At 43.4% G+C, this 21,414-nt stretch overlaps 2 protein-coding genes across 15 annotated transcripts in view; one reads left to right on the plus strand and one right to left on the minus strand.

Moving 5' to 3' along the window:
• LOC126536425 (choline/ethanolamine kinase) overlaps nt 1-8,319 on the plus strand; it is a 136,537-nt gene extending 128,218 nt beyond the window's left edge. For all 11 annotated transcript variants that reach the window (XM_050183379.3, XM_050183381.3, XM_050183376.3 and 8 more), the window contains 2 exons: nt 1,087-1,284; nt 5,225-8,319. In XM_050183379.3, coding sequence (XP_050039336.1) covers nt 1,087-1,284; nt 5,225-5,347 — 321 coding nt within the window. In that variant the 3' untranslated portion in view covers nt 5,348-8,319. The remainder of the gene's footprint in view (nt 1-1,086; nt 1,285-5,224) is intronic.
• Nucleotides 8,320-13,946: 5,627 nt separating this feature from the next.
• Nucleotides 13,947-21,333, minus strand: APC4 (anaphase-promoting complex subunit 4). Of its 4 annotated transcripts, none has more exons than XM_050183372.2 (3): nt 21,113-21,333; nt 19,539-19,785; nt 13,947-18,056 (listed from the first exon to the last, which is right to left on the minus strand). In XM_050183372.2, the coding sequence occupies exons 2-3, from the start codon at nt 19,777-19,779 to the stop codon at nt 15,964-15,966; spliced, it is 2,334 nt and encodes a 777-aa protein (XP_050039329.1). In that variant the 5' UTR covers nt 19,780-19,785; nt 21,113-21,333; the 3' UTR covers nt 13,947-15,963. The 4 variants fall into 4 exon arrangements, with proteins under 4 accessions (XP_050039329.1, XP_072143983.1, XP_050039331.1 ...); XM_072287882.1 differs by having other exon boundaries at nt 21,069-21,333; XM_050183374.2 differs by having other exon boundaries at nt 21,064-21,333.
• Nucleotides 21,334-21,414: the final 81 nt, after the last annotated feature.

The following is a 21,414-nucleotide window of genomic DNA, read 5'->3' on the forward strand; positions in this document are numbered from 1 at the left end:
GTAGAGTGAGACACTCATTGACCATGCTTGTAGGTCTGAGTGATAGCTGGGTTAGGTTTGTGCATGGTGCATATCACCAATAGGCATGCTGAAAAATTGATGCATGGAGATGGAAGCATTTTATCTATGTGAATTTATATGAGCGCATGTATCATAGCTTATGATTTGTTTAGTTATTATGAACCAACCACTACGCAGTCTAGATTTATGTATTAGTGGATACGGGGCCTTTGTGCTGAAATCTGCCACTTAGGACACTCGTTAGTTGTTGGCAGGCCTTCTGGCATAGATCGAAGCTCTTCACCACCCATGCCATGTGCCGCCTCGGGAATGGCCTGGCCTCTTTGTCGATGGTTCTGCATAATTACCTGGTGTAGGGCCCTCTGATAATCATGATTGGCAAGATTTACTGCAGCTGTCATTATCAGCACATTTGTCATAGCTTTTTTGAAGTTCTTGTAGCTGCCAAAAACTCCAAGCTCGAACAGTGGTAGCTGAGGATATGCTTAAATGCAGTTTGTGACATGTACATGCTGAGCTATCTCTGTGCGAGTTCATTTCCACAGGACTTTGAAATCTTTTTCTTTATCTTTGGGATTGTCATGCCTCCTTTACGTGAACTCGAACACTGTTCGGGTGACACGTTAGTTGAGTAGCTGGCAGTGGTTTCACTGTGTTCCCATTGCCATCGATACAGCCTCTGCAGTGCGATGCAGCACATACAAAGGAATATAGAGACAAAGGAAATAGACGAAACATGCAAGGAAATACTAGACAAGACGTGTAAACAACAGCACACATCTTGTCTATTTCCTTCATCTCTCTCTTTTTTGTCTGTGTTAGGTTGCCCTGCCCAGATATTATTCTCCTGCTATCTGTCTTGTTTTATTAAAGAGCTGTCTGTGCTAGTGACAGCTGCAACCAATGGCTGTCGGTTTGCACGCTTCCCTTCGTAGTAAGGTCAGGTAATGAAGTTTCAGGCCAGGTGTTCCACGCCATTACTTCATCACACTCACTGCTGTGTTACTGCTTCATTTGAACACACGTAAACAAGCTCACTATTTCACTTGTCTGCTTCCCTTTCAGCGGCTGTTCATTGAGCGATACCTGACCACATACATGAAGTGCCAGGAGATGACGACTGAGCCTAAGCAGCCACCAAACCTTTGCACCGTAGATTATGTGCTCCATGAGGCACGAGTCTTTGCGCTGGCCTCTCACCTCTTCTGGACTCTCTGGAGCATTTTCAACGCTCACACGTCAAAGATCAAGTTCGGCTATTGGGTATGCTGCCAACCCAACCATTGCCACATGTTGTAGACATCATTTTTTGTTCTTTTTTCTCTTATTTTTTTTACTTTCTTTCTGGCTTGCTGGCTGAATGTTGTGGATGGTTGTACAGTGCTCATAGAATTAAACACACCAATTTAGGGCTAGCTAATGTGCATACTTTCGTTTCCATTGTCTGCAGTTCCTGTGACATTGGCGTGATTCTGGCTTGTACACTTACATCAGAGTCGGCTCTGGCGTCGAAGCCTGAGCTTCATTTTCTTTGTTACTAGTCAACCAATTACGGCGAAATTAACAAAGAGTCTTGAAGTAATAATTTATCAGTCTAACGTGATTTAGCATTTCACTTTAGTGCTCCTTTAAGAGGCAGCAAGTTCTCGCTGGTCCACATACACTGACCATGGTATTCTTTTGACGTCTGGTAGTGGATAATATGTCTTTCGAGCAATGACACTTTTGGTGCAGTAATTATGGAAAAGTGACTCTGACGCTATAGAAAGCTATTTCTGCGCTAGTTCTGCAACTTGTGCTGCAACATAGTTGGTGTGGTGATTGTTGTACTGTTTCTACTGCATGGAACAGTCAACTGTCCAGGATTAATTGCTAGTTTGCAGTTTATGGTGTAAGTTGACAAGCATGCAGATGTGCACGTACTATATTGTAGAACTTGTTTTTGCATTCATTATAAAGCCCTCTAGTATGCGTTAGTGCTCATACGAATAGGCAGAACATGTGGAAGTGCACATTTCTTCAGTACTGGCTGCCAGACTGCTTACAGGTTGGCCCTTGTAAATCGCCTTGCACACAGCCCGGTGTTAGGGTTGTTAAAAAAAAGGTTTTTTTTTGGCAATTAAGTTAAAATATAATATGTTGGCAAAAATTGGTGGCAATAAATACTTCTTGCATTGGTAGGGGGATATGAAGTGGTGAAAGCTGTGCTGCTGTATAATTGTGATAGTGTTGCTTGTAGTGAAAAAGTAAAAATTGGCACTTAGCAGGGAATGGAGAAGGCATGGTGCTCTGGTTTTTTTTTCTTAATGTTTTTAGTGCATGATCTTCTAAAGGGGTACTAATGTGATATTTTTGACTATTCATTTTATTAGTTAAATGAAGGTCCTAGAGCTCTAAACCCCTGCAAAAGAATAGTGACGCACCTCAAAGTGCTGTAAATAATTTATTAAAATAGATTTTCTACAGGCAGTTTCCGTTTTGCTTCCCAGGAGGATGCTGTGTCGTGGTGTCGTGACACAGTATGTGGTCGCGTGGGAACAGGACATTGTCATGTATTGACACTCACTCTGGCTTGCTCGGTTGCCTCGTGTGCCATGACTCGTTGCGAGTGCCAATGTTGTAGTGTGTGAGGCAGCCGCACGAGCTGGAGCTAGTGTCAAAACATTGCAATGTCCTGCTCTCGCATACTGTGTTGTGACGTTAGAACACAATATCCTCCTGAAAAATAAACCGTAGCTGTCCATAAAAAAATTTATTGTAATACATTATTTATAGCATACTAAGGCTTGTCACTATTTTTTCTAGGGTTTAGAGGTCAAGGACTTTCATTTAATGAAAGAAACGAATAGTCAAAATATCATGTCAGTACCCTTTTAACAATTTGTGGCTTCCAAGTGGAGCCTGAACATGTACAGCAGCCTTCAGACTTGACCCAAGCAATGAAGGCACATCTGTAGCGGCTTAACATTAGCAAACACAGGCTGTAAGGAGCAAATGTTGGATGCTTTTGAAGGAATACTCATTAAGCTCGCACATTCAATTTGCCCAAACCAGGAATCTCGGGAACCACCTCTTCACAGGAGAAGCAAAAAGGCACTTAAGACGTGTTCGGATTGTGTGACCATACTTTCTGAGTTAAAATTAACCCTTTAGTGATTGCACATATAAATACCCCCAAAAAATGTTATCTACCTGAATGTGCAGGACACATCGAGAATAAGCATAATCAACGAAAAGAAAATGCTATATTTTGCGAAAACTTTTTCAGCGATAAGGGGGAAAACTGAAAGTGGGCTTCACCCCAAGCCACGTAAGGCTTTGTTTGAAATTTGTACTGACAGTTTCCATCATGCTTTACATCTCATCTGTCATACTACTGCAGCCGGATATCTTGCATCGGTTAATCTCCTCTGACCCTCTTTTTTCCAACATGTAAACAGAGTTGATATAGCTTGCCTGGTTTTGGCACCGGCTAAGCCCCTATGTCCAAATGTGCCAGAGTTATTAGTTTTGAGTATACTAGGAGGATCTATGTTTGTATTCAGATAGGGATGGCTCATTAGCCTGTTCTTGGGAAAGGGTTAAAGGGAAAGGAAATAAAATGGGTTGCCAGCGCTAGGCCGTGGTCACAGGGCTAGCTAAAGTCTGCGCACCACTCTCCCTGGTGTAAGCGAGGAGGGAGCCAAACACGTAGGGCTGGTTTTGAGCTGTTGATCGAATTTAGCTCTCGTAGCTCTTGATGTGGCTGTACCGACATGGTTGGCTTGTACTGTTCCGTGTGCTCGACAGTCTCAAATTAGATGTGAGGCTGTTGGGTGTCCCTGCATGTAGTGGTTTGGACTGTGTACAAGTGAAATTAAAAAGCATATATAAATATATTCAACAAAGAGTGCTTTAATTCAGTTAAACCAGGTATTTAATATGTGCTTGAAATGACATTTGGCATGTTTAGGGCTATTTTTGTTGTGCTAGGTGTTAGTAGGCAGTGCCTCCTTTTTCTCCTAGTGCACAGAATGAGAAATTTAGCATTTCTGTGTTTCACAGGAGTTCTAAGCTCTGGCATATTGTTGCATGCCCCCACTAAAGCATCACTTCGAACGTTGAAACTTGCGATGTTGTGTAGTTCTTCGCATCATAGCATGTTTGTGTCTTTGGCTTGTTTTACACGCTGTGGAATTTAAGCTGTCCTTAATTTATTGCAGTGCAGACGAAAGACTGGATTGCACTATAAGCTTGATGACACTTCCTTGATTATTTTCTGGAATAACAGCATACTAATTGGGTGCTTATCATAGTATAACTCTACACCGTTGTTAATTTCCATCCACCTAAACAGTGCTGCACTTTCGAGCTGTGCGCTTGGCGTGGGTTTATCTGCTATGCACAATGCTTGCACATAACTGGGACAGTGATAATATAGTTGTCCTGCTATGCTAAAACACCCTAATGGTAGCAGTTTGGCTGCCTTTTGGCAGCAGCAAAATATACACATATTGAGGTATGTGTGTTTGTTAAGCAACTTCAAATGAGAGATAATACGGAGCTTCCTGCTTGTGCACTCTTCATAAACTTTCAAAATATCTTGGGATGCGCATATGTAATAAAAATAACATATATTGTGAGCGCAACACATGCCTGACTTTCAACTTCATCATCTCTACATATCATCATCCATTGTACATGTTCATCTGTATATATCATCATCAGCTGCTCAGCTTGATTCTAGTGGCGGCAGCACAACCTTGGCTGGAATAAAGCAGCTCCTTACAAGTGGTGGAAGTGCAGGGTATCGATCCCTGTAGCTAACAATATGATTACTAAAAGTGAAAAGGAGATGATCAGTCCAAGACAGAATGACATGCATTATTCTAGTAGGTTATGAATGGAAAGGAAATATTGGCCCTTCTCGCTGGGATTGCAGGCTACTTGACACGATTGTGGGTTGCTTGAACCCTAGCAAGAAAACACTGCAAATCCGTTCCATTTCTGTTCAGGGGCTCATGTTGTTGATTGATTTCTTTTGGCGATACTTTCACTTTTGCCATGGTGTAATGTCTAGTGGGACAATTAATTGTGGTGACGAGCACACTGTCTGCATTGCACTATCTGCTATCCATGTAGGCACTTGGACTGCCCTGCTGCTTAGTTGTCACTGCTAAGACACCCGTTTCTAATCTGTGGCTCTTGTTTTATTTTTGTGCAGGAGTATGGCCAGGCACGACTTGATGCATTCTTGGCACTGAAGTGCGAACTGCTCCATGGAAACGATACGCCAGAAGTGGCACTTTCCCCCAACCATACATCACAGAGGGTTGTCAAGATGTAGGGCAACAATGAGCAGCTGTCTCCTGGATGCCTGCTTTAAATCCTCTCCTCATTGGTGCATTCAAGGTGTGCGCAATGACTGAGCAACGCCGAAGACTTCCATTGCATCCACCACCTTCGAAGTGCAAATCCCAAACCAAGTCTCTTAAGCTTCCTGAACAAGAGAATGGCTGATGTTTCATGTCGTGGCGAGGCATGTTCGACGAGTCTGAACTGCTCTATCATGTGCTGTGTGCGCTTTGCTGGCAAGGCTTTCACCAGGCTAACATGAAAGAGACTTGTCTCGAGTGTCTGGCCATTTCACATCTGTCCTTTCATATTTGGTATGGGTTTGTGTGCTTGTATGAATAGACCAAAGGGACCCGGTACCTTTCTTCCTTTTCTGTTGCGTTTGAAATTTGTGAGAAAAGAGCTTCACTACGGGCACTTTGCTCATGTCCATGTGCCACTGTGGAAACGATGTGTGGTGACAAACATTTCGCCAGTGTCATCCTATTTTTGTGGAAGTGAACTGAACATGTTCCTTCCACAGACAGTGCTGCCATCCTGCAGGGGGAGTGTGACTTCAGCACCAATTTGGGTGAACTGTGCTGTTCGAACACACTCACTCCTGGCTGCAAACCATTTGTACTCGGGAGGCAAGTGTCTTGCTGCCCCTTCTTGTGTCTTAGCTGGGCTCTCCCAGAGCCATCGTTGCATTTCACCGTCGTTCCTCAAGTGTGCTTGGAAGTGGCCTCAGAGAGGTGTTTGTGCGTGGAAAAGCACTGGGTGTGCCTTACTAAAAGTGCTGAGTAAAGTTCCCATGATTGGAGTGTGAAGGAGTCTGTAGGAAAGCTACAAAGGTGACAGGTGCCACACTTCAACACATTTGTTTCTTTTTTTGCCTCTAAAGGAGCTTAAAAAGGTGCCACTACACGCACTGTACGTTGCAGTGCTAGTGGAAGCATAATGGGTCCGCACTGTAGTAAAGCTCCTGCGGTCTTTGGGCAAGGGAGCAAGAATGCCTTTAGCGTGCATTATGTGCTGCCTTTATCTGACAATACCTTGCACGGTGCTCTCTGATGAAAGTGATGCACCTTTTGAGGTGTGCGGGTGCGAAAAGCGAAAAGGTCATTGCGCTAAGCTCTTGCCACATATGCTATGTACTACATGGTTTAAATTGTGAGGTGCAGTTTGTCTGCTTGTGACGGGACACCTTGTCACAAATGACTTGTATTGTGGTTCTCAAAAGCCTTAGGTCATCGAATAAAATGGGCTTTTATAAATGCTGGACCCAAAACTAGCAGGGGTCATCTGCCCTGCAAACAAGAAAAGCCCAGGGTGCAAGCCATTTGTTTCCTCTATTTATGAAGCTCTATGTGGCTGGAGCACAGTACTATGCTCCATTGACTCTTTGTGCTGCTTGTAGTATTTTGGTGCCTCAACAGTGGCTATCATGCTAGAGTATGCGTTCCTTTTAACATGCAGTGTGGGTTAGTTTTCTGTCTCTAAGTGTATGTGCATGCAAGTGTTGCTGACAGGACTGGAACAAACGGCACTTGTAGGCGACAAAAGCGCATTTGTGAGCGTGTACATTATTGTGTCTTGTTTTTGCGAGTCAGCTGTACGAGATTGCCGTGCAAGCTTCTTCTACATTGCGCAGGGCTGCTGACTCAACAGAATTGAGCATAATGCTTTAAGCAAAAAAGAGAGTGAATGTGAGAAGCACCGGATCACTAAAAGAAACAAGAATGGTGCTCTAGTCATTGCATTTTTCTTTTTATGACAGTTTGTTTTTCCCTCCCACCAAAGTTAATGAGCGAAAAAGCTGATTGGGCTTTCCTGTTCCCAATTGGAGGGATGGTTTTGTCCCAGCTGTTTTGACCACTGCCCACATTCCACCGATTGTCAACACTGAAGCCTGAGTTTTATATACGGGGTGCAAGGAGCATGCTCCCAAAACCCCATCAGATCCACTTGATGCAAACTGCCACCTTATCATTTGCACAACAGAAGTTGTGTTTGGGCGACCAACAGGAAAAAGAACATCTGGCATGCTTTTGAGGAGTACAGTTAATGTTTTTGCTGCAGAATGGTGAGGGGTGGCATGAGATGTATTATTAAATGCTGAAGTTGCTCGCCATGTGTGAGCAAGGGAGATTCGAACTATTACATCTGCTGCATTTGTTGTTAGAGTACTGATTAGGTGTTCCTTTTCATATTGGACAACCCCATATTGTATAAAATTACATCTGACAGTTTACAAGACAAAAATGAGAACAGTATTTAGGTGGTTTGCATTAGCATCAAATTGCTTGTTTAATGCACGATATTTGATAGATGTGCTATGCATAGCTTGCTTCTAGTTGAACTGATTGATGCCACGTGCCCTTGCCGTATTTTTTTTCTTCTTTTTCACATTTAGACACATCTTCACACTTGAAGGAAACCTACTGCCACTTTCAGTGTTATTTTTCAGGTGCAGTGCTTTGGTCTAGCACGTTGTGCTGCTCTTTCTGAGTTGAATGTTCCTGCGTGTTCTCAATGTTTTGGCAGCATTTAATTAGCGGGAGACTTGAGGTTGCAAATAGCTTCAAAGAGTAGCATCCTTTAAGATCCGTGTGTTGCATGTTTTTAAGCATTGCTGTGCAATTTTGTTTCTCCCTTTCCTGCTTACTCAAGTGCAATGTTTTTGTGATTCGTTTATGTACTGCAGCGGATGTGTCACTTCAACTAAGAATCCTGTTCACCTGACAGGTGTGGAGTTGTTCATTTAAGACAAAGCCCATAATAGTGCTGGGAAGGACCACTTGCAGATGGATTTTTTTCCCCCTTCCCGCCTGGAAACCAGTTTCTATCTGTGTCACACATTTCTGAGTTTGGTACTACTCATGACCTAGTCTCCCAGACTGAACTATTTTTTAGCTTTTCACACGAGCTCTCTCGATGTACACTGTGATGTGTCTGTAAATAAAGGTGATACTGTGATTTACATTCCTTGTCTCAAAGCTTTCCCTGGAGTAACTTCAGTTTTTGAACATTGCTGCTGGCTTTCATAGCTTGTTTGCTTGCCTGCTGGATGAGCTCTACAGGTAATATATTCTGTCTTCCTATGCACTGTGGTGAAACTTGCAAGGTGTTGGTGCTCTCACTCATGGTATGTGCAAGAACGAGCAACACCGTTCATGTTTTATCAATGCAGCAAAGGGTTGATTTGAAGGTGACACCCAGCGTTCATCTGGTAGAAAGAAAAAGTTGCATGTTTCAGCACTGAAGGATTGAATGACACTATGTTCAGGACAATGAGCTTGAGTGTGTGACTTGCATGTCCAGGTGACTGCTGTCGCCCACAAGCATTGTCTTTTAAGTCAAGCAGGAGAAAAGTAAAAAAAAAAAAAGTATTCCTTGTCTTGCAACATGCCAAAAAGAAAAAAAAGTTGACAGTCACTTTAGCATACGCTAAAGAGGATGAAGGCAAAAGTCTACATGCTCTCAAGACATTCATTAAATTACTTTACATTCATCATTTGAATGTGTTGTTACTTCCAGTTATGTGGTTTCGACTCCCAATTTTGGTGTCATAATGTCAAATGGCCAAATTTTCAGCCCATGAGCCATCTAAGGCTTTCGCCTTAATAATAACTTCTGAAGTTTAATTGAGGCTTACCATATTGGAGGGCTGCACATTAATAGTGACCACCTATGGCTCTTTAACATGCACCTCAATCCAAGTACACGATAGTTTCTTCATTCTGACTTCACCGAGATGTGGCCAATAAAAGAAACTGTGACCTCATGCTCAGCAGCACAATGCCATAGCCACTAAGCCAAATAAGCCATCGCAGTGAGTACAGTATACCAGACAACACTCTAGGCAAGAGTGGTGATCCCTACACCTATTTCTGCAGGCCAACCTGTGACCTTTGCAGTCTGTAAATATTCCGCGGCCACGTGACCTGGTGAAATAAGCGAGGAGTAGCACACATTTTTTTAGTTTACGTTGAGCGCAGACCTTTTTTGTGATAAATAAGCACTTAACAATGGCATTCCTTAGGCATTCCTTGTGGAACATGCAACCAGCACATATTAAAACCTTCAAATACCATGTGAGTTCAAACAAGTTGAGGGTTACTCTCAAATGGGTCATCAGGAAATTGAGGGGAATGCCAAAGCAGATGTGTTAGCCCATAAATAATATTGTTTGAGTCCCCCGATTCCTTGGCCGACCACCTACGACCTGTACTTGCACAGAAAAGAACTATACTTAGAAAAAAGGGGCTCTTCTTCAGGAACTATGAGACCACACCAACATCCCAAGCCATGCACAATAGTAATCGGACACCAAGAAGTAATAAGGAAACCACAAACTGGAAAGTACAAAGCTACAAACTATTTTCACAGACTGCAAGGTATACCCAACTGGTGAAAATTTGAGGCATACGTGGATAACAACTACACTTTTGGGGAATGCCCAGTCACGGAACACACGGAGACAATGTATAGGCAAGATACCCGCACCGCTCCAACCAAATCGCAGGGAAGAGTGGATTGCCCCTTGACAGGGTTCCGAGCCATAGCTCTGGAAATCCTTGGTGGATGTCGTGCACAAAATGCTCGAAGACTAACCCCCATCTTCTGAAATGATCCTTAACTCCAAGTGCTTACTTCACTGAATTGAAAACACAGTGGCACCCCTCGACTGAAGAAGACTGTACGCTTACAAAAAATTGCCATGGAGTGTCATCGAAGCACAGTAACCACTTCTGTCAAGCGGTGGCACTGCAATCAAGTTTTTCGAGTCGAGTGTCGAATGGAGGAACATTATAATGTATGGGGTTAAGGAGTCAAGGCACAGACATTCGGGGCCGGTAATAAACTTTTATCCCCTCTCTCTCCTTATGGAGCATTATGGCAGTGAGAGATGGGGAGATGAGAGGAGGTTGAACTACTGCGCCACATTCATCGCATGTGGCGTCTTGTACTGCCCCAAGAGGGTGGGGTAGGTTTTATTTCTTGCATGAATTTCTTAGCAATTTTGTGCCACATCTTTGAACACCTTTAAAATTTTTTTTCCTAACGAACAGAATATGTATTTTCTTTTCTAACTCGACCCAACATTTGTAAAACCTAACGAGCCCCAACCTTAATCTTTGTGGGTGGTACAGTTAGCAGGTATGCTGTTCTTCAAGATTGAAGGATTGGGCTTGTTCACACTGCAGTATGGCTACACTGCAAACATACAAAAGAGAAAGTGAGAGAACAAGCCACTTCAGTGCATACTGCAAGCTGTGCAAGCTCTGCACAGTGACAGCTTCACTGCAGTGCACATACTGCAGCCCCTGCAGCAGTATGTTGTGCCTATTAGAGCTAGATTATAAAAAGGGGGAAAAAAAAGTCATCCACTTGAAAGTAGTGTTAGACTGCAAAAGAAACCCATGCGGGTTTACCAGAAGGAAAGCTTCTCAGTTGAAGAAAAATTCATCCAGGTTCAGGAATTGAAGGTAGGACTAATGTCTTTTCCGAGTGGATGCTCTGCTATCTGGTCTAACCAGGAGACTAGAAGACAGCAGAGCGAGGCAGAACTGATTGACAACTCAAAGCGTAGGGACACGGAACACGACAAATCAGCTGGGCAGACATCTGCAAGGTAGAAGAAATTTTGTGGCAGAAAAAAAAATTTTCATCCGCCTGATGGCAGCACGAAGCTACATGCAGCTTTGTGCTATGCTCAGGTGGATGACAGCTTTTACAATGACGCTATTAAGGGGACTTTCATGACCATTCCATGACAAAGGCCGACGGTACGCAGCAGCATGCTCGGCAAGAATGTCAGAGGGGCCAGCAATGCAGCATGGATCGGAGCCCCAAAATTTGCTTCGAATCTTAATTATCAAGAGTTATAGCATAAAAGTTACCTGCATATACTTCACTTGAGTAGATAACTTCTTTGCGTGTTTGCCAGTAATTTTGTCGCTATTGTTTTTCATGTGGAATTTGACTAGCTCCACTTTGGAGGTCAGCTAGGAGGGTCACAATGCAGTAAACATTTTGCGGGTATCATGTCTGGGTGTTTTGGCTAAGATATATATTAGGCTGCATTGCTAATTAAGCATGTTAGCGTTTATGTTCCTGTGTGACCAGTGTCTCGTCAGTGTCTCACTGGTGTTGGTTTCAGTGTCCAAGAGCCTGCCACTCCCATGCATCGATTAGGCTAGCAAGGGCACCCCAACTATTTGTGTGACCTTTCTCAAATTGCAATTTTTGAAAACAGCATTCTTTTATTGTATGCTTTGTCCATATAGCAGCTGCATCCCCAGACACTGCTTCGAGTTCTGAAGAAAATGTTACTACATCTACCTGATATGATGCTGTCGACTTCCGCTAATTCAACCGAAAAATTAAAATTAAGTTATGGGGTTTTACGTGCCAAAACCACTTTCTGATTATGAGGCACGCCGTAGTGGAGGACTCCAGAAATTTCGACCACCTGGGGTTCTTTAACGTGCGCCTAAATCTAAGCACACGGGTGTATTCGCATTTCGCCCCCATCGAAATACGGCCGCCGCTAATTCAACCAATGGAACCAATGAAATTGGTCGAATTATCCAGCGAGTCAAATAAAACGAGAGGCAGAAAAAACACCAGTACACACAGCTGGTTGATTTGGCAGTATTTGCCCCGGTTCTACCACATCCCCGAATCAAATGTGCACATTCTTAATAAGCATTCAAAGTAGAAAAATGGCGTGAAAGCGACGTTAAAGCTCCTAAACAAAGCAGAAATAAACTGTGCACCCAGTATTTAGTAAGCAAAACGTAGCATGCTCCCGATTCCAGCAATAATAAAACGACAAAAAGGAGCAATATTTACAGAAGGGAAATTTCGTTCATTAATGTCCAGCCTCATCGCTCTGATGCAGCAATTTATGACTGTTGATGAAGAACCACCATATGCCACCATTTGTACGGTACATAGTGTGTTTTATATTCTGCATTTATCCTGATGACTTCGCAACAATCATAAACGATATGGTGGCCCACACTTACACTAACCATTTTTGCTAGTTTGCCCTGACTAGAGTGTCGAACCAAAACTTATTTTATTCTGCTTCAGCAAAAATGATTCAGTTTCGGCTCAACTCCAGAGCGAAAAACATAACTGTTAAAACTGGCTCGAACCAGTTCAAGTTAGTTTGCATTACCCAGGAATAATTACAGAAAAACCGCATAAATTAATTTTGTTAGAAGCCTAGACGCTGCTGCCGTGCTGCACAGAAAAAACTGTGCATGTTATTCATCAGGCCCCATGTAGTTAGTGGTTAAAAAAGAATTAGGCAGCTCCAACACCAATACTGGAACCTATGTGAAGTGAAGCGTTAGTGCGAAAGAGAGAACCGATTGAGGAACTGCAGAGTCATCTAGCCTGCAACTCTTCTTTGCAGAGGCAACAGAAAGAGAAGAAAAGAGCTAGGGGTGCTAGTAAAGGCAACGCGCAGAAGACCAGGACTCAAGAAGAACACAAACGACAGGACTGGCGCCTCTCAGCTTGCCAGTTTCGAGTGGCGCCCGGTCCTGTCGTTTGTGTTCTTCTTGAGTCCTGGTCTTCTGCGTCTTGCCTTTACTAATTCAAACATGAACCAACTAGCCCAAGCAAGAGTTTTACTTGAGCATATTTCTTCTACATTGGGCCCTTCCTTTCAACAAAGCTTTCGCACCGATCTTGCCATTTTGTGCGTCAACCTGATCGCCGTCTCAGCTTGCCAGTCTCCAGTGGCGCTGGACCTGTCGTTTGTGTTCTTCTTGAGTCCTGGTCTTCTGCGCCTTGCCTTTACTAATTCAAGCATGAACCAACTAGCCCAAGCAAGAGTTTTACTTGAGCTAGGGCTATAAAGACCAATGATGAGGATAAGCAGTATAGGATGCGACTAATATGTGTTCTTGTACAAATGGCCTATTCACTGTGTTTAATCCAAGACACCGTTAAGTAAAATTCTGAGTCTTGATGGTTTGCTTAGTTAACATTATGTACTGGTCAAAGGCTCAGAAACATTTCCTTTGTTACTCAATTGCCTGTTAATTAGTGCTAACGAAGAGACTTTGTGCATAGAGCCCATGGGCCTGCATTCATGAAAAGCTCTTGTGCTAAAATACTTACTAGAAGAAAATTTCAGCCAATCCTGTTGCTGGAAATAATATAAGAGAAGGTGGCCAGCCAATGGCAAAGAGAACGAACGAAACTCTTTGTGAATTCGGCCCCCACAACCTACTTGGCGCAAACACGGATGAGCGGCCAAATTTTGCATACGAAAGGTAAGCACAGGCATCACTCTAACACCTGTGAGGCTGACACTCTCTTTTCCAAAAAGACTTCTTGTCACAGCAGACCAGACACATCTACAGATCGCTGTTTGAGGTGCAACATCAGAAAGTGAGCCTTGTATTCCACCGACGCAAGTTTTCAAGACTGGAAGAGGTCAAAGGGGAACCACAGTCCAGAAAGGGGATCCCGGACTATCGTAGACTCTTTCTGCAAGACACCTTTTTTCATGCAATTTCCACTTGCTCTCTGTGCTAGTTCCTCTTTTCTCTCCCATTTCTCTCAAGAGCATCATGACCAAGAGGGAAGGTCATACCCGTTTATTATAATAGTAAAACATCTGCAACAACCCGTCATAGTAGGCAAAGAAAGTTTCAATTTCAAAATAATGTTGCAGAAGCACATGTAAAAAGCAATATGTCATTTGTGTTGCACCTACTTCAACATGTGCGACTGAAAGCCACGACTTGGGAAGCTCTTCTTTATTTCATCATTCATATGTAGGCCTGCAACTAAAGTAAATATATTTGATGATCACCTCTATCACATGCTCACGTGTAATACTAACATGTCTACCCCCCAATTGGATACGTTGAAAACTGTAATAATGGTGCTGCTACTTCTAAAATCGGAGGAAGATGGTGCATATTTACAAATGAGGTAGCACAGTTGAGCCACCAATGCAGGCAATGCGTGGTTGAAAAGCTCCAGAATATGTGGCCAGCCTGAACTAAAACCATTATTTTTTAATTTCAGCCGAAATTTGGGGTGAAAAAATTTTTTACATTTTGGTTCAATTCTGATTCAAGCAAAAATTCAGTTTTTTTCGGTTTTCAGTTCATTCCTGGTATGATACCCTGGTCCTGACATGCATGAAACACAAAGAACACGTGACATGACTTGTTGGTGCTGGACAACATAAAATAACTAATTGGTTGAATATGCTTTCGTAACCAGACGGAAAGTGGCACATCGTGTCATCCTATGCGACTATGCACGAATTTGTTCTGTCGCCATCTATGATCACCATCTTGTGATGGCAATGGCTTTGATGGTACAATGTTGCGAACGCAGTTTTGGTTTCGATAGCACAGCCCATGCAATTCCGAGACGAATTTTCTTAGAAAAAAAAAAGTGTGTGCTAGAATTGGGTAAATACTGTAGTTCATTTTGAGCTGCTGTTTTTTCTCTCAAATGTTCCTAGGGCAGGCCAGAAATAAGCATTTTTACTGGGGGGTGATGTGCATTCGATGCATGCACTGCAGCTTAAGTGACGCTGAGACAGACTCTACTTTTATTGGAGTCATCACTGCAGTCATCACAGGCATGCGGTCACCATTGGTGACCACCGTGATGACCAACCATGTTCCAAATTATGCAGTGAAAGCTAAATTCAGGATTGAAATAACTAAAGTTTGGTGTCATGAGCACTGGCCAGGACCCAGGACCTTCGGTTGGGATTGAATTACCTGAAAAATCTAATTAGCTGCAGTCGAATTAACAAGTCTACTGTATACAACTCTGTACACAGTCAGAATTTTTGTACTCAACTGTTCAAAAGCTAACTCAAATTAGGTATAATTTACACTATGTCTGCATCACCTGCCATCTTCAACATTTGAAAGCAATGCTAAAGATTAACTAGAAAAATTTACCGGAGCATTAGAACAGCCCAAAAGGGTGAGTGGTCGTACATGTCATTATCTTGAAAGAAGACTGAAGAAAGCTGTTGCAAGGGCAAGGGGAGGCTAGTAAATTTAACTGAGTACACAGAAAAGATTAAGTTGAGGGTGAGAGAGAACGAGCAAAGACATCTGCCTACCTCTCCTCTGCACACTTTAAAAGTGAAGGTCTGCCACCAATGCACCAGCCACTCTTCCAGAGTAACGTGACAGAAAATGGGTTAGCGTCTCATACTGGAATGCATACTGAAAGCATGGGGCTATTTTTGGTCAGCAGATTTGCAAACTTCTGATTATATGACGAGAATTTTTTCTAACATAAATAAATTAATTGCTTTTTGTGATGCCAATGCCATGCATGCCATGTTTGAATACAACTTGGAGTGACGTGGTATGGGCACTCACTGTTTCGCAAAACTTAGGTGAATGCTAGTGAAGCTTCGAAGCATCAGTTTTGAGACAGTGCCATTTTATATAAAACAATGAAATCACGACACATGATTCATAATAAAGCTTCAACTGCGTCACAATCACGTGAACAGCTCTGTAGTAGAGGGAGAATGCTGTACATACTAAGAATGTAAGCGTACCATCCAACAAAGTTCTGGCAAGCGTTAAGTGATTCACACAAGGCTTCACTTCAGAAACTATTCTCTTTATCATCATCCTGAAAGTCTGTGATGTCTTTCTCAGCAGTAAATTTTGCATCTTTGTCCTCTTCATCTTCATCACCAGTTTCATCGTCTTCCTCCTCTACATCCATCTCAAATGTTCGTACTCGCCTACGGGAATGAAACAGCACACACACGACATTCCGCGCACCACTCACAGCGAATGAGGCAGCGCGCATTTTCTCGAGTCGCCTAAAGTCCATCTTTTCTAGACAGTTCGCAGCATCAGTGGGCTGAATGCCCATCTCTACGAGTATCACATGATGGGGTACACATCTTTGCAAAGGCTTAAAGTAGTTCTGTATGTGCTTCAAGCCCAGCTGAACAAGCAAAGGAACATTGGAGTCTGTGTGTTCTCCCTCCTTGCACATCAAAACTGACAAAACATCTTCATTGTAGAATTGAGCATCAAGAACAACATAGCACTTTGCATCACTCCCATCTGCTATGTGTCGAAATTTCTCAAAGTAGAGGCGGGCCACAAAAAACTCTCCCGTTGCTGTCACATGCTTGACCAAGTAGAGGTCCTGTCTCGTCGTGCGGCATGGCACAAACGAGGTGTAGATACAGTCATCCTTGCTTGAAGTCACATGCGACAGCACAGAGAGCCTTTCGGGGTGCGTCATAGTAGCAAGCACGACCTGCGCTTCCATTGAAACGGATGGTCTGAGGGCATCCGTGAGACCCACAAATGCATCTGCGGCTGCCTGCTCAAGCTGTTTGTGCTCCTGAACAAGTGAGCTCTTGCAATGGTGGGGGGTGGCCAAGTTCAGCACAGCTGGGTTCTGTTCCAGAAACTTCAGCCAGGCATTCAGGTGCGCTGGCAGTGGAAAAACCAATGGCTCATCCTTGAGGTACTGCCCAACTCTCTCCAGGCTGAAAGACAACCGATTCTCCTCACTCCACTCGACTGCAAAGTTTTCCTTTAGAAACTCCGCGACAAACACAATCTCTTGTTGCGATATGCGGGTCACCTCAGGAGGCACAGAATCATCCGAGAGCCGCAAAATGACCACATACAGCCAGCGGAAGAAAGCCTTAAAGTTGCGGATGCTCACTTCGATTACCTGCAGCAACTCCGCAAGCTTTAGGAGAAAGGAACCTGTGCATCCGAGGGCATTCGTGACAGCTGCGCTACGCAATCCCAGGGCTCCAAACCTGTCCTCCCACAGTGCCATGCCCTGAAGGTCAGCCAGATGAAAGTAGACGGCCTGTGTGACGCCCTGCAGCTGCTTAAGCACATACTTCTGCACATTGGAGTAGCAGAGCTCAATAGAGTGGCCCAGTTTCTTGAGGCCCTTCTCTGTGAGGTCATGCACCAGGAACTTTTCAAGCGCGTCTGACGGTGTACCAAACATGAGCAGTTCAAGAAAATCGTCGCTGACTGTGCCGCTGGATGTACGTCGCTTTTCCTGAGCATAGTTAGCAAGCTTGGAGTCCACTTCGAGGAGAATGTCCTCCCAGGCTTCCTTAATGGAGCTCATAGTGCTTGTTAGGTAAGTTGCCAGTGAAGCTATTTGGCCATACTTGAGGGCCACCATGCGAAGTTCTCCACGTTTCTCCCGCAGTTGCGGAACGTTGTACACGTGAAGGTACATACACCTGCCAGCGCCATCTCTTTCACTTTCAACTACTACAGTTAACTTGCTGAAATGGTGTGACAGCCATGCAGAGATCACCCTCTTTGTATGCTCACCAGTGCAGTCTGCAAGTGTCACTTCAAAGTCAAGGCAGAGTAGCACACCATAGGCGTACAGAGAAACACTCCCATTGGCTAAACCTACAACGAGGATGTTGAAGTCCTCCTGTTCCTTGAGCATCTTGCAGTCATCCACATTCTCTTCGACAGATTTGGCTGACGAGGTGCAGCCGTAGCTCTTGTTGAGGCTCGGCAGCTTTGGCAAGTACGCAGAAGAGAAGTCACGGTATAGTATGCGCGATTGCAGTTCGGTATCTTCTGCTGTGGTACCATCACTGGACCAGCAGAGACACGTAACCCCACAAGACAGAGTTAGGGTGTGTACTATGTCTGAATTCTCCACATTGCAGAGAATGATCGTCCCTGAAATATAGAAATAAAAGTGCACTGATTTTTCTGAGCCACCATGGTTTGAAGGCATTTGGAACATTGAAGTTTTATAGTGTCAAAAGTACTACTACTACTGGTACTACTACTACAATAATAATTATAATAGCAAGGAAGTAATTATAAAGCATGAAATACACTTAAGCAACCAAGCTATATTCCAAGTAATAGCAAAGCACATTTCAGAACTACCTCTGAAATTTGTGCCAAGTGATGACTGAGACACTTTCAAAATTATTAGCATAAATTTGTAAGCTGCACTCATAACACGGAATGCACTCAAGTTAGCGAATCAAGGGGATATTTGAAATGGCCTGTACAAATTATGTACACATTGAAATTGGTGTAACATAATGTAATACTTTTGTACAACACTGTGTTAGTTCAAATTTCCAAGCGAAGTATACATAATATTAGCAAATGATGCTAGCGAACCCTGATTATCCCGAATGGATGCAATGTATAAACTGAGCAGAAAAGCTTTGCCACAACAGAATACAGGAGGTGGTGCTGCCATGCAGCTCTTTCCAGTGAAATGTGCACTTTCCGTAAAACATGTTCAGACGAGTAGAAATATGGCCCTTTGGTAGATAACTTGATAATCCTCACCACAGTAAACAACATGTCTGGCAGTGATGCTAATTTTCATTAATCCAGCCCGAACATCAGAAGATGTGCATAGCACATGTGACTTTTGGGGTGGCCATGAATTCGAAGCGAGAACGGGCCTAGTTTGAAGTGCCAAAGGAGTACGTACTTACCTTGGCAATGCACTTAATGCTTATGCATACACTCGAGATAAAATAGACTCATGCAGCTTCCTTCAACAAATGTTTATGTACTAACCAGATCAAAGTCCTTAGTTAGAGAACATTTCATGCCACCTGGTTTTCACTACTAAGCACAATGGTCATAAGAATGATCAGAAAAAATTTCATGAAAGGTTTTTTCACAGTAACTGAGCACAATTAACCATTCAGTGAACACTGAAAGAGTCATACTTCCGTGACGTTCTGAATAGCACCTACTCAATTTAAAGACCAAACAAAATAGAAGGATAGCCAACAAACGTGCAGAAGTGAGCCAGCTAGCACATAATTAGCACCATGTTCTGTGAGAACCTTGTCTCCTACCATCTCGTTTGTTGTCTCGCTTCAATGTCACTTGCTTCTGAATATTCACCTTTTGAAAACTGATAATACTGCCACCACTGTTAACTCATTTCCATCCATAATCAAATGTAATTTGCAACCAAAGAGTACTACACATTGTCTGTTACAACCACATGGCTTAACACACAGTATATAACGCTAAGATAAATGTGTGCAAGCCTTCATTGCAAAGAAGCTGTATAAGTTGATTGTGGAACTTATCCATAATTAACATATAAGCACAATGCTTTTTATGGGAATGTCCTTCATTTATACATATCCTTGCTTTGCCTGCATTGGAGCTCACCAGTGCTATAGCCAATCGCAAGTATCTTGCCGTCGGGCCTCCAAGCCAGACTAAGGACAGCGACATCATGCTCCTTGCCACCAGGGGGCGTGCGCAGCCAGACACGCTTCCATGAGAGTCGGTGCAGTGCCACATCACCCTGTTTCAGTGCGAGAGCAATCAGGTCAAGCCGTGGTGACCACAGCATCAGCTCTACTTCAGCCGACACATGCCGTTCGTTCACCTGACGGAAGGAGGCCATCACCTCCTGCACAGGGGAAAAGAAAGTACACATAATGAGACAGCAGTCACAGATGTGCAACTCATTCCACTATATATCTCCGATTATAGCTGCAAGAATGTTAATGCCTTGCAGTCTTGCACAGCATGTTATATGTAGATTTGTTACATGTCCATCATTGTCATGCTTACAAGCACATGCAAAAGTGGTGCTGATGGGAAGCACAGGGCAGTGGAAAGAACAGACAATGAGACAGCAGTCGTGGATGTGCAATTCAAATAATGGCTTCAAGAATTTTAATGGTTTTTTTCTTCAGCTTAGCACAGCCTGTTACATGTAAATCAGCAACCCGTCTTTTTAAAAGCTCACATAACACGCAGATGGACAGGAACAATGTGGTGCCAGCTAGCACTCATTGCTCACAGGTTAAGGCACGCACATTATTATTTTGAATTGTGTGAATTCTCTGAATGTTGCTCTCGGCTTCACCCCGTGTGCCCCTTCAGAACGATGATGCAGCGGTACTCTGTACCGCCCTTCCCTATAGCCCACAGGTGTAGACCATAGCTGAAAAATCTGATCAGACATGGTTAACACAAGAAGTTCAGTCACATTCTTCATTGTTCTGCCTACAATGCCCTTTTCCACTATAGAGCTTTCTCTGGATTGTATGGCGACTAGTTGGCTGGAACCGTCGACAGTACGACAGAAAGAAAAGAGCTATCATATTACAAAACATATCACTAACGATATGATGTGGTTGTTAATATTCAAAGCAAGGTCATGATGCGCAAGAATAAACGCCAACTCTCCCACGAATGTTCCACGTTCCCAAGTCCCACAAGTTTACGGATCTCAACCCACACACAACGCACACCACCCTTTCTTTCACAGACAGGAGCCTTTTAGCAATGGAATCTGCATGTGCCGACACAGAGGTTCTAATTTTTATTAATTTATTTTGTCGCAACGACGTGTTAAGTTTTTTCATGAGAGAGCTCCATCGGCCAGGCGCACGGACCTATGCTCAAGTGGGGCACCTCATAACAGTACGTCAAGATGAGCTCGAAAATCCCACCACACATGGCAATGCATGCACAGAAAGGCAGGCGTGAGCCGAAATGAACCGGTTCATGCTTTTATTAAATTTACTGCGAACGAACAGCGCAAAAGATGATACAGAGCTGTGTTTGCCTTACTACGCTTCGTCCCCTCCTTTGCGCTGTTATTTCCGCTACAATAACCTACGATGCCGCTACCGTCGATATTACCGGAATTCGTAGACTTGATAGTAACGGTAAACACCTCACTTGAAGACGAGGCAGAAGGAGGAGCTGGAGAAATAGGGACTCACATATTCAGGTTACGATGCAGTTTTCTGAAACTGCAATTTGATTTATGAGCACTAACTTTAGCGAAGTGACCTGTACCACAGCCTGTACAATTTACTGATCTGTACTAAAGTCGAGATCGATGGTACAACCTGTCAACGAACGTTCAAGCACACATTTTAGCATCCAAGTTATGCGGGAGAAACATTTTCCCAATGTTGCCAGCGGGACGCAATTTCACAGCGAATGTTTAGCAGTGACGATGTCACAGCGAAAGGTGCTATAACGTCTGTAAAAATATGCCGTGAGCGCAAAACATACATAT

Source organism: Dermacentor andersoni, chromosome 4, assembly GCF_023375885.2.
Source record: "Dermacentor andersoni chromosome 4, qqDerAnde1_hic_scaffold, whole genome shotgun sequence".
NCBI classification, from domain to species: domain Eukaryota; kingdom Metazoa; phylum Arthropoda; class Arachnida; order Ixodida; family Ixodidae; genus Dermacentor; species Dermacentor andersoni.